We start from the raw sequence: 13,360 nt of genomic DNA, 5'->3' as shown, positions 1-13,360 counted from the left end.
ATCCCTTTAACAGAAAGAATGTTAATAATGTTAATGCCATCTTGTGGATTTATTGTTATAATAAACAAATACAGTACTTATGTACAGTATGTTGAATGTATATGTCCGTCTTGTGTCTTATCTTTCCATTCCAACAATAAATTACAGAAAAATATGGCGTATTTTAGAGATGGTTGGAATTGCAATTAATTACGATTAATTAATTTTTATGCTGTGATTAACTTGATTAAAAATTGTAATCGTTTGACAGCCCTAATTTATATATATATATATATATATATATATATATATATATATATATAAATGATGGTGGACTCAGAGACTGTGTCCTTAGAGCAGTACTTCTCAAATAATGGGGCGCACCCCCCCCGGGGGGGGCTTACCGATGCCAAGGGTGACACATGTGACCTCAGGGAACATACTTTTTTTTACCAAACTAGAATAAATTGTAATTGCAAATCCACTCAGTGGGTGGCAGTGACACCCTCATTTTCAGAGTGTGGGCAGTAATTTTAAACCAAATAATAGAACACAGCAAAGCGCACTGAGCTAAGACTAGGAAATATGGCAAAGCATATGTAGCATTTGGCTTTGACTTTTAATACAGTGGGAGACGAGGAAAGACCAGTCTGTTTACTGAGTCTAAAAATGTTTGCAGGGGACAGCAGGAAGCCAAATCAATTAAGACGTCACTTTAAGACATTAGACCCCAATCACATCGATAAGCCGCTTGATTATTTTTCAGCGAAAACATGCCAAATATTTCCAACAATTGTCCCACTTTGCCACTGTTACATTAGTAAACCAGCAACCACTGTTAGCACACTCACTGCAAAATAACCCCACACCATAGCAAATGAGCTGATACTGCCTGCAGCAAAAATTAAAACTGTCCCTCTGTCCAATGAAACTGTCCGTAATTGCACAGTTTGCATGTGACTTTTTTTTAATCCAGGCAAATTGATGTGCTTTAAGTTTTTTCTGTTAAAAATAAAACAATGTTAATAAAGTTATACTTTATTGTAAGTTGATCGATACGATTTTTTTTCTTTAACATAAAAACAGGCATGAAAATGGGTCAGGGGTTAAAAAGGTGAGAAGGGTGTGGAGGAAATATGTTCCGGTAGGGCTGTCCCAAACGACTAATTTTCTCCCGATCAGTCAGCCGACTATTGTTACAATTAGTCGACTAATATATGTATTTTTTTACTAATTTATCAAAGAAATTTTTGTTGACGCTTATTAATTCACAAAAACATTTTGAAACACTCAAATTCTTTATTTAAGTACAAATAAACATGTAAATAACAATAATTAATCAAACATGAACACTGAGGTCAAATGCTGATAGTAGCCCTGAATGATATTGGGGAAAAAAAATATCATTGCAATTTTTGGGGAGTTTGCGAAATTATATTGCGATATTAAAACGAGAACATTTTAACCAAATAACTTGAATAGCTCCGTTCGGGACAGCTGCACTGTTGACGAAGAAAAACAGTTTGGTCGCGCTGCCTATCAGGAGGGAGAGTGAGACACTGTGGTGCTGTATGAGCATGAAGCAGAAAAACATGAATGTATGTCGTTTTTAAATTCCGATGCTCTGAAAAATGGCACCATCGGGCCTAATTTTTTTAACTCGGTTTAATCCAGGATCTGCACACTTGCTGCATTCATGAAGTAAAACAAAAGTTCAAATGTTGAAAAAAAGAAAAAAATTTGCATGTCCTGCGATGTGACTATTCCGCATGAGCACACTGCGATGGCGATGTTCAACCGATATATTGTGCAGGCTTAGTTGATAGAATTTACTAGCGCAAAAAAAATGGAATGTAAATAGATTCAAAACACTGACTTCACGTTTCCAACATTATTCTAAACAATTCTCATTAAAAAAAAAAAAAAATGTCTAGCATTATTATTATTATAGTATACTACTATATATAATAGTATTGTAATAATTATTTTAATTGAAGTTTTAAAAAGGGTGTCAGTTATTCTTTAGTTATATAGTGTAAAATCTGAATTCTGTAGTATTATAGTAATTACATATTATGGTATTAATTCTGACGTATGTGGGATTAACTGCAGAAATCGTTATTTATGACAAATGTGACGTGCCTTTATTTTGAAATGTTCACCGGAAGTACGTTCGCTAGACCGCTAACAACTTTACACTCCGCAAAAAGCACTTTTCGTCATTGCTTGTGGTGTCACTAATAGATTCTTTTGGTCATTTTTTCATTTGCAAATGCTGTTAACCAGCGATTTTTCATGTTTGAAGTGTCACCTTTTAACTGCAAGTTTGCGTTTTCGAAAAGACTACGTTTTATAGCATGCTAACGTAAGTTGTCTTTTTTCCCCATTAGTCTAAGTGTAGCAATGCTAACGTTTACAGTGTTCAATATTAGAGATGTCCAGATCCGATATTTGGATCGGACGCCGATATGGGCATAAAAATGCGCATCAGTATCGGATCAGCCGACACGGAAAAATTCCGATCCAGACTTCCGATCCATTTTTTTTAAAAGTCCGGTTCCGGTTTTCCAGCGCACCGATTCACATAATCCATTCCAGTTTTTGCTTCGGTTTCCCTAAAATCCGGTCCGTATTTTACGGCACACCTTCAACACACTACATTACCGTCTCCCAATTTACCGTGAGACTTTATCGGTAAAAATGTCAGCTGTGTGGGATCATTTCACCTTAAAGGACGACAAAGACGAAGAGGCAGGGATCAACATATGCCACAATAAAGTCAAGCGTGGTGGTAAAGTTGTAAGAAGTTTTAATACAACCAACCTAATCAAGCATTTAGCGAAATACCACCACAAACAATATAAGGCGTATGTTAAGAAAACCGAAGACAAAAAGAAAGGTCTTACGCAACTAACACTGGCAGAAACCTTTGCTATGCGTGACAAACTGGCACTCCACAGTCCCAAAGCCCAGAGAATAAAAAGAGTCATTGCCGAAGAATTCATTCTGGATGACGAGCCATTATCTCTCGTGAGTAAAGACGCACCATCCAACACTTAGAACCACGGTACAACATGCCCAGCCGTCATTACATCGTTGAGCGATTCGGCCGTGGAAGATTGGAGAACGATTCACAAACATCCAAATTCCGATTATTGAAATATGTCAAGTAAAGCGGAACTAATACACAGCGCGGTCTTCGGGTCGCAATGAGAAACGGACCACATTACGTCCAGAGAGTACACATCATGCTTGTCATAGACCCGGATAATGCCAATGCTCAACTCACGGCTTTAGCTCAACTCATGCCGCTGGATAAAAAACACAAGAATACCTGACTGCTGCTGACAGCCACTACAAACTACGTCAACATCGTTTTACTGTAGAAAATAGATATCATATGTATATAGAACTAGATGCAATATGACAGACTCGGCGGCGTTAGCAACATTGAAGTATGGAAAACTAGATGCGTTAGTAAACGGCCGCCATCTTAAAGCAGGAGACTTCCTTAGTAGTCTGTTGTGAACCTTCCAAGCGAACCTAATTAACTTTTTATCTAAAATACTCCTAAATCGGCAAAATCTTGACTTGAATCTATCTTCAAAACAGTTTTAAAACTTTCACATGTCGAAAGTAGACAGAAGGGAAATTATGGAATAACGGGAGCAATTTTAACAACTTTAACAGTTGATTCGCAAAATTAAATGAATTGAATGTAGTTTTAAGCTGCTGATACAGAATGGGGACTTGAGTATTTTATTTACTGTTTTAAAATGTTAACTTGATACTGAAATAGTCGTTTATTTCAACCTAAGAGGCTTTTTATACAATTATTGTAACTAATGCACGAAACATTAAAAGCATCTAATAGCTTGGGGGGGTTTGTGGGATTTTCCTCTGAGGTTGTTTGTGTGTTTTGCTTTTTTAAGACAGTTTACAATATTATTTCCACGTTTTACTGACTGACTATGCCATTTCTGTTTGTTATTTATAATGATTTGTATTTGTCATTGAATAAACAGGTCAGTTTCTTGTCACCAACCGTTGTGTGTTATTCAAACTCACCTAATTCAGCTGGCTAGTTGTTATCAAGAGTACTAAAACTCTTTTCAACATGAGTCTGACAATAAGTAAGGAGGCTAAATACCTTTAAACTTTAACACATGCTCAGATAGGCCGGTATCGGTATCGGCCAGTATCGGTATCGGATCGTAAGTGCAAAACAATATCGGTATCGGATCGGTGCAAAAACCTGGATCGGGACATCCCTATTTAATATAGATGTGTTTCCTTATTTTGTATGTGTGAACTGTAATTCTACGGTGTGTTGTTGACCAATAAACATCTGGACACAACAACTGGAATCTCATATGTCATATACACGCACACACAAATGTATGCACGCACGCGGTGATAAAACAGCCGTGAAAATTACCTCCCTCATTTTTATTTACCTTGCGATAAATGGATTCATTGCATATCGCGACAGGCTTAGCAACTTCAATAAAACATGTCGTTAGCTAGTTAGATGGATTTACGACCCCCCCCTAAAAATTTTCTCCTCGGATCTACACAATTCACGTAGGTCAACCCTTTTTGACTTCAAAACGGTGAATTTCCACGACAGGTGAGTGATTTTCATGCCTGAAAAAGGAAAGGACATTGTTGTGCAGAGGTGTAATTATAATAACAATAATTTTTTAGACGCGAAACGTTTACGTCTTCCCGGGCGGGGTGGGAGGGGCGTAACAAAATAATTGAGAAGCACTGCCTGGAGTAAGAACTTCAACTTCCATTTAAGATTCATCTTATGCTGCGTGGCGTGGAAATGACTTACGCTGACAAGTTGGCGGGTCTGGTGACCAACGGCTGGTAATGTCGCATGTCGGGGAGCGAGATCCAACCATCTCGTATCCAGGCAAGCACCTAAATGTCACGGATGCCTTGTACCCATAAGGCGGACCGCCGCCTGAAACAATCTCAGCATTTGGAATGTCAAGATCTTTACATTTAACCTCTGGAAAGAAGAAATAATCAGATTTATCATTATGTTGGGAAAAGCTGCAAATAGGTGCTAAGGAAACACTTACGGATACATTTAGGAGGCTTGGGGTTGAATGTTTTATCTCCAGAGCATTCTGCTGTTGAGGGGCCATTGAGGACATAACCTTTCGGACATGTGTACTTTATAACGTTGCCATAGTCATAGATGTCCTTTATGGGGCCGAAAAATCCTTTATCCAAGCCCACTGGAGGGTCACAGGTCACCACTGAAAATAAAAAATGTCATACAGTAAAAAGTCATCAGCACTGCCAGAATTGGGCAGGCAACTGAAGTCAACTACCTTGACATGTTGGTGGGTGTTCACTCCATTTCGTAGAGGATAAACAAAGGCGTTGAGTGGCACCAACTAAAATGTAACTAATAATGGAAGAAAACATTAATTGGAATTCAATTAGATTTTTTCAGGGTTTCCAGACGAGACCTCTTTGGAACATTTGGGAAAAAAACTCAAGATTGTTGTTGGAAATAGCATACAAGTCCTAAGCATTTAAGGCAGTAAGATAGCAACTCTTTAATAATTTAAAATGAAATAATGTCATATGAGGCGGCACTGATGCTGACACTGACCCCAGTAACACACCAGAAACGTCAACGGCACGTGAACGATTCCGCCGCGATAACGCACCAATTTCCATAGGAAGCGTTTTACGAGCAGCGCGTCAGTGGCGCGGCTCGATCGGTTCACGCGAGGATTGCAAGATCACGCGAGAGTAGCAGGTATTTAAAGATAATCAGAGAAGATAATAACACAACAACCATTTGCTTTTCAGACCCCGCATATTGGCCAGCTTTCTTTTTGAAAGAAAAAAGAAGTCCTGTGCTAAAGCGAAAAGAAATCCCAATGACAAAGATTTTAACATGTACAGTGGTACCTCTACATACGAAGTTAATTCGTTCCAGGACCTTGTTTGTAAGTCGAAATGTTCGTATGTCGAGCAGGATTTTCCCATAGGAATACCTTATAATGCCATTAATTCGTTCCACAGCCCGAAAACTAGTGATGTTACGCTCGATGCAGACGCCCGACAAGTGTCGAACGCTCGCAGCAAACAAGTATCCCGATACGTTGTACCGATGTCTCGCTTCATTCAATGGAAAATCACCTGGCCGCGGAAGCGAAGCGTTGTGACGTCACACGCGTGTCGGCCGTGATCGTCGACGTGTCACTCAGGTAGGGAGAGGTCGAGTCAATCAATTTGGCTCAGTCAAACTTACAATGCTTATAAAAAGGGGAAATATCCCTCAAAATGTTGTGGGTTGTGAGGAGGAGGGCTTTTGCGCGCATTACGTCATGTTCCGAACGAGGGAGAGTAAAGTGAAGTTAGATCAGATTACACATTAGTAGGAGTGGGAACCTCTTGGTACCTCACGATACGATACGATTTGGATACAAAGCTCACGATAACAATGATCTGACGATATGGCGATACAACCATTATCGATACATTGGTACATTGGTCTAGGATTTTCTACAAACAACTAATAAACAGAAAAACAAGTGTCTGCTGTGAATTGGAATGAGTTTATCACTAGTAGACGTTCAATCCATTTGAACTGGGAGGGTGGCAGCGAATGAACATTCGCTCATTCGCTGCCATCCCTCCCACTTCAAACGGATTGAACGTCTATGGCTGTCAGTGGCAGCCAATGCGGCAATGAGGTAATTTTTTCCCTTTTAAGGTCAATTACCTGTTGATTTTCCGTTACTTCCTGTTGATTTGGGGGTATTTTATGGGTCACTTCCTGTTTACTTTGAGTTACAGAACAGTAAGTAACCTGGGAATCACCCAAAAGAATAGGCAGTGACTCAAACTCAACGGAAAAATGACCTGTAAATGCCCTAAAATGAACAGCAACTGGCCTGTAAATGCCCCGAAAATCGGACCGATTGACTGTAAATCCTCGGGTTTTGAATGAACGAACGTTCTCAGTCTGAATGGATTGTGCGTCGAGCACCGTCAATGGTAGCCTTAGAGTTAACTGAGACACTATTATAGTGGAAGATTTTGGTAGCAAATTGACGATTCCCTTTTTTTTTTTTTTGTTGTTGTTGTTGTTTTTTTGTGTAACATTGACACATTTTTAAAACGATATTTCCATTCTTGACAGGAGCATATCCATAACCTTTTGGGATATAAAGTATCACGATATATCGCCATTTTGTCACACCCCTACACATAAGATTAATTTGCAATTGCACATAGTATAGGCATTCATTGACACACTATACAAAGATTTATATAATACACACACACGCCCCCCCAACACACACACAAGTTAGTTTTTGTGTCTGTCAGTTTTTGTGTTTGTTCGTTTTTGTGTCTGTCAGTTTTTGTGTTTGTTTGTCTATCTGCCAGTTTGTATATTTGCTTGTGCCATGTGAGAGAATATTCTCAAAAGCTGGAGAGGTCATTAGCAAAAAGAGGAACCGGCAGAAACCAAATGCTGCTGAGATGATTTTGTTTTTAAATAAAAATGTGTGAAACACCCATATCCCCATCCCAGTATCACTAGCATTCTATACACCTAACATCAAGAGTTCCCTATTGCACAAGCATTTCCGTTTTTCATTTAAAAGTAATACAACAGCTTTTTTTGTTTTGTTTATAATTTTTTTTTTTAATTCATCGGGGGGAAAGAATAAAACATTTCAGGCCAGGAATCGAACAAACTAATGTAGGCACATTGGTAAAGGTATATAACCATCATACCACCCATAGGTTTAGTTGCTCATGTGACACTTTGTAATTTGGTTATACTGGACTGTCTCAGGAAATTAGAATATTGTGTATTCTAATTTTATGAGACAGTCCTGTATATATTTATATATATATATATATATATATATATATATATATATATATATATATATATATATATATATATATATATATATATTTATATATATACACATATATATATACATATATATATATATATATATATATATATATATATATATATAAATATATACAGGACTGTCTCAGGAAATTAGAATATTGTGTATATATATATATATATATATATATATATAAATATATACAGGACTGTCTCATAAAATTAGAATACACAATATTCTAATTTCCTGAGACAGTCCAGTATGAAAGTTGAATATAGTTTTTTCCAACAGATGTCACTACACAGAATCGTGTCAAATGCCTCGTAGCACTGAACCATTTCAACACATTTGCTTCAGTGGTACAGAAAGCAGTGGTGAAGCAGTGTCGTGACTCACCATGCTGATTCGTGGCAAATGCTTCATAACACTGAACCATTTTGACACATTGCTTGATATTGATTCACTGCTTCAGAAAGCTTCGGTTTCTACATCACTACCGAAAACCTTCACAAAATCCTTCATAAATACTGCTGGTACTATTACAAATGGCAATTAAACATTGCAAAACAAATAAGTTATAAAAATCAGAATAATATAATGATAATAATAACTAGAGATGTCCGATCACGTCATTTTCAAAGTATCGGAATCGGCAAAAAAATATCGGACATGCCTTTTTTTAATATATATATATTTTTTATTTTAATCGTTTACTAATCGTATTTAACGTTACAGACATAATATGTTACACTCATCCAGAGCCTTTAGTTTAGGCTTAAGGTAGGGTTATCAAATTTACCCCATTAACGGCGGTAATTACCTTTTTTAAAAAAATTATCACGTTAAAATATTTAACGCAATTAACGCATGCGCTGCACGACCCACTCACGCATTGTCGCGTTCAATCTGTAATGGCGCCGTCTTACCTACTGTATATAGAGAGATAAAAGGCAGCGTAAAATGAGTAGAGTGAATTTTGGCAGCCTTTGGAGCCTTTTTTTAATTGGCTAAAGCCTTAAAATCCCTCTCCCTACGATTAGAAATATCGTGGGAAGCAATGTGGGGAAGAAAGGTAGTAACTGATATTTTTCTTAACACACTATGTTATTTCCTAACGCAGAGAAGATATATCAATTGGTACCACTACGCACAGTCATGGTTGCACTTCCCATCATGCATTTGGGCAGAACAGTTAAATGGCTACAGTATCATTTACTGAAAGCTCAACAAATACACTAGATTGCAATATTTAGTCACAATTTACAAAGTCACATTTATCCTTTAAGAATTACAAGTCTTTCTATCCGTGGATCCCTCTCACAGAAAGAATGTTAATAATGTAAATGCCATCTTGAGGATTTATTGTCATAATAAACAAATACAGTACTTAAGTACTGTATGTTGAATGTATATATTCGTCCGAGTTTTATTCATTTTTTTTTCTTAATGCATTGCCAAAATGTATATGATCGGGGAAAATTGGCGGGAATGATTGGAATTGAATCGGGAGCAAAAAAAGCAATCCGATCGGGAAATATCGGGATCGGCATATACTCAAACTAAAACGATCGGGAGCAAAAAAACATGATCGGAACAACCCTAATAATAATTAATAATTATTCCTGTAAATAATGTAACGAATTGGATTCTTATGTGGCGGACACTTTTTGCTGTACCTGAACGCACCGCGGGGCTGACGTCACAGTGAGATAGGTCAGTGCGGTATAGATAATACTTTCGTTTTCTTGAGAGCACAGTCAACTGTGGAGGATAATGGACGTTTTGTGTTGGATAAGTTCTTAAATAAATGATAAAAACGTGGCGAAGCTGGCGATTTCCTTGGCGATGTTACCACAATAATAATTGTCACCTTAACTTATAAAGACTGGCGAACGGTGGTCGAAAGAAGACCGTGGAGCTGTATTGATGAGAGAGTTCACGGATACGCACCCCATGCTCATAGTTTTATGAGCTATAATTTGCATCTTCATTTCAAAGGTAAGCATCACTTTTTGCCTTGTTTCACCAACTGTACCAACTTTTTTTTAAACCTGTGTTGATTTCTTACACAAGAAAATCCGGCGTGCATTCGTTTGCGGTGCTGTCATGTCGTCGTATTTCGAGCTTGTCGTCGGATGTAGAAACAAATGGCGAGTCAAATTTTACGTCAGATGTCGAAAAGATCGTGTGTCGAAGCGATCGTATGTCGAGGTACCACTGTATTTTACAAATTGAATGCCTCATTTTTTTTCTTATGAACATTTTCCTAAGCTTTATAGATGTTTTTTCTCAAGTTAAAGCACAACGCAGAAATTAATAAATTTAGTTGTGTAGCCGGATTTGTGTATTATTCTTAATATTTAATTACAGGTGTTTTAGCTCATTTCATTTTATTTATATGGGCTATTATGTATTTGTTTTACAAATGTGATGTAGTATTCACTTATATTCTACATTTTATGTTGAATAATTTTAGTTCCTATGTGAATATTACTTCCTACTTGTTTTGTTGTGGTAGGAGGGTTTTGTATTGAACACTAGGGTACTGATGCGCCGAGATTAAAAGCAGAGTTGATACTGTCCTGCCTTGTTGGTTATTGTTAAAGCAGAAAACACAGCGGTAAAGCAACAACAAGTAAACTGTGACCCGATCTACCCACAGCCTCAAGAGATCTGATGGACAAGTAAGTTACGATTGCATATTATTTAAAAAAATCGACCGGATCCACCGTAGTTTTACATGAGTGACTTCCAGTCTGTCCGATCCTACCAAGTAATACTGACGCAGGGGGGCCGCGTCTCGCATCAAATAACAAACTCTGTTGTTCTTTTTGCGTGCTCGCGTTGAGCGCTTCTAGGATGCGTCCAACACGCAGTCGCACTGCGACTGGTGTGCATTGGCTGATTGACTTTAACGGCCGCGTTTCACTGCATTATCGCGGCAGGATCGTTGACGCGCCGTTGACGTTTCTAGTGTGATACCGGGGTGAAGCTGAACAGTTGAGCTCATCACTAGAGAGCTGCTAAATCTTTTTATTTCATTATTTACCCAAATGGTTAACTCAACATAAGCCTCAGTGTTAGCAATGACTAGTCCTATTTCTTACCCAGATTTGCATGTGATGGATACTTTGTCACCAAAAAGAGTGCCCTCTGAATAATCAAGATTTCCATTTGCCACATTATCTGCAGGGCCACAGTTGACCCCTGGAAACAAAAAACATTAAAATGCTCATGAATTATTACGGACTCCTGATAAGAAAACAAACAAAAAAGTAAATTCCTTTCAATTCAAATTAAAGCAACTCACGCTCGCATTGCAGTGTCACTTGAGTCCACGTGCCAGCCGTACAAGTGATGGCTTGAGACCCGCCTGCTTGGGAGTAACCCACATCACATTTAAGGGTAGCTGTACTTCCATCTTCAAATGTATCTTTAAGTAATTCCTCCACGTGCATGTTGTTACCAACAGTAGGTCTGGAACAATCTTGAGCTGCAATTTCACATTTAAAAAAATAAATTAATAAAAAGATGAGCACAAAAGCTAACGTTCATCTTCTAATGCTCTGGCATTCACCTTGAGCAACCATGGTAACGTCAAGATAGAATAGTAGCAGAAACAAGGAAGAGACGTCCATGGCTGGATCAGTTAAGGGAAGGACTCCTATCTGTTAAAATAGAATGCAAGGAACGAATATCAGTGAACTAAATTCAACAGCAAATTCAACAGTGTTTTTGTTTACAAAAAAAAAAAAAAACTCAACAAGAGATTGACGTGGGAGCAAAAACAAACAGATACCCTCACCAAACTAATCACAAAACATTGCGTCATGAGCTTGGCCAAGTAAACTTCATCAACGAACAAATTTAGGATCAAGAAAAGGAAAGATCAAACTGAACGATGTAATGGAGCATGCCAATAAAAATGACTTTTGCCATTTTAAGCATCCACAACAATATAACTAGTCATAATACTACGACGCACTAGGACTAGGATTTCCATGCCATTGACTTGTTAATGATTGTTCCATTGTACGTAAACGAAGGGGTGAAGTACTGTATAATAAACTTAGTTTACTTACATTTATCAAACCTAACGCTGGCGTAGGGAATATATCAGTGGAACTGCTATAATAGTAGCTGTCAGCTAGTGAAACAATTAACGTTCAGGTTTTCGGGCGCCATTTGTGCGTTATGCCTAGTGTACTGCAGTCAGAAGACTGGGCATGTAAAATAGTTGAATATTTTCTCAAAACAAATAAAACCCAAACAATACCAAAGAGGGTCTGGTGGTTAAAGAACTCACCTGAATGTCATATGTGATCCCGCCCGGTAGGAAGTGCAGCTTCTAAAGTACAAAGCTGTTTGACAGGAAAAGGCGTTGGGCAAGACATATATCACGTGACTCACCAGACCCAATAGTAAACAGTCTCAAATTTAACCCTTTCAGTAATAGTGGTCACGGCGTTATTTTGGTAAAAATAACAAAAACTTAGTCTTTTTCCTTTTGACAATTTTATTTATTTATTACATTATTTTTAAAATTATAACTCACTTTAAATCAATCAAAAAATATAAAATCGTAAAAAACAGTCTAGCGCCGTCAACAGCAACTAATAAGTTAAACAAGTGCCCGTAATGGTTGGGGGAGGGGGGGGGTCATAATTCGTGCATGAAAGGTTCAACACTTTCACCTCATTTATTTATATACCAAACAATTTGGAACTCTGGCATTCAAGTCAGCAGAAATGCTGCAGTTGCCATAAAATCTGAAGAAGGAATCGACTACTTTGTAATCTATTAGTAGTTATAATGAGTGTAGTTTACATTTACTGAGGGCCATTCAAAAGTCTGCCAGGGATTTTGGGCCCCATGAAAAGATATCACTTTGGGCCCCACCACCAGTGCCTGGACAACACCCCCCCCCCCCCCCCCAAGTGCCTGGACCCCCCCCCCCCCCCCCGCCCCTCCCCCCCCCACACACACACACACAATCATATGTAGAGTATCAACTACGTAATTTCCTGCATTCTGGTGAATCTTTACACACTAATTTGTGCATTTTGTGCATTAACTTCAGATGAGAATATATTTATGTAAATATACAGCGTATAGAGCAATAATGAATAGACTGATATCATTGATAAAAAATGTACTGAAGGCCATCTTTTACAATCTAAATATATTTTTATTAGAAATCTCAACGCAAATACCATAATGAATGAATTTTGTTTTAACTTAACTATACTACAGTATATATTACAGTACAGTACACAACTGTTTTAGTATGAAGAGCTTGCAAAGCGTTTGCCTGCTGTACTGATTAAATTAAGCTAAAAGTGGAGCAAACACTAGCTAGCAAAGAATTACAGTATTTCATTATGGTGTAGGCTTGGCCCCATCTGGAAACTCACGATCTTCACTATAGGCTATAGCTCCAAAGCAAGGTCTCTCGTTAACAAACTAAATTCAAT

At 37.9% G+C, this 13,360-nt stretch overlaps 1 protein-coding gene across 3 annotated transcripts in view; it reads right to left on the bottom strand.

Moving 5' to 3' along the window:
• The window catches only part of LOC130905152 (membrane cofactor protein-like), a 34,801-nt gene extending 22,519 nt beyond the window's left edge, over positions 1-12,282 (bottom strand). For all 3 annotated transcript variants that reach the window (XM_057818263.1, XM_057818273.1, XM_057818280.1), the window contains exons 1-7: positions 12,193-12,282; positions 11,464-11,554; positions 11,197-11,379; positions 10,994-11,093; positions 5,328-5,404; positions 5,073-5,252; positions 4,820-4,999 (exon numbers count right to left, since the gene is read on the bottom strand). In XM_057818263.1, coding sequence (XP_057674246.1) covers positions 4,820-4,999; positions 5,073-5,252; positions 5,328-5,404; positions 10,994-11,093; positions 11,197-11,379; positions 11,464-11,524 — 781 coding nt within the window. In that variant the 5' untranslated portion in view covers positions 11,525-11,554; positions 12,193-12,282. The remainder of the gene's footprint in view (positions 1-4,819; positions 5,000-5,072; positions 5,253-5,327; positions 5,405-10,993; positions 11,094-11,196; positions 11,380-11,463; positions 11,555-12,192) is intronic.
• Positions 12,283-13,360: the final 1,078 nt, after the last annotated feature.

This window comes from Corythoichthys intestinalis, chromosome 2, assembly GCF_030265065.1.
Source record: "Corythoichthys intestinalis isolate RoL2023-P3 chromosome 2, ASM3026506v1, whole genome shotgun sequence".
NCBI classification, from domain to species: domain Eukaryota; kingdom Metazoa; phylum Chordata; class Actinopteri; order Syngnathiformes; family Syngnathidae; genus Corythoichthys; species Corythoichthys intestinalis.
This window is presented reverse-complemented; position numbering and strand designations above follow the sequence as displayed.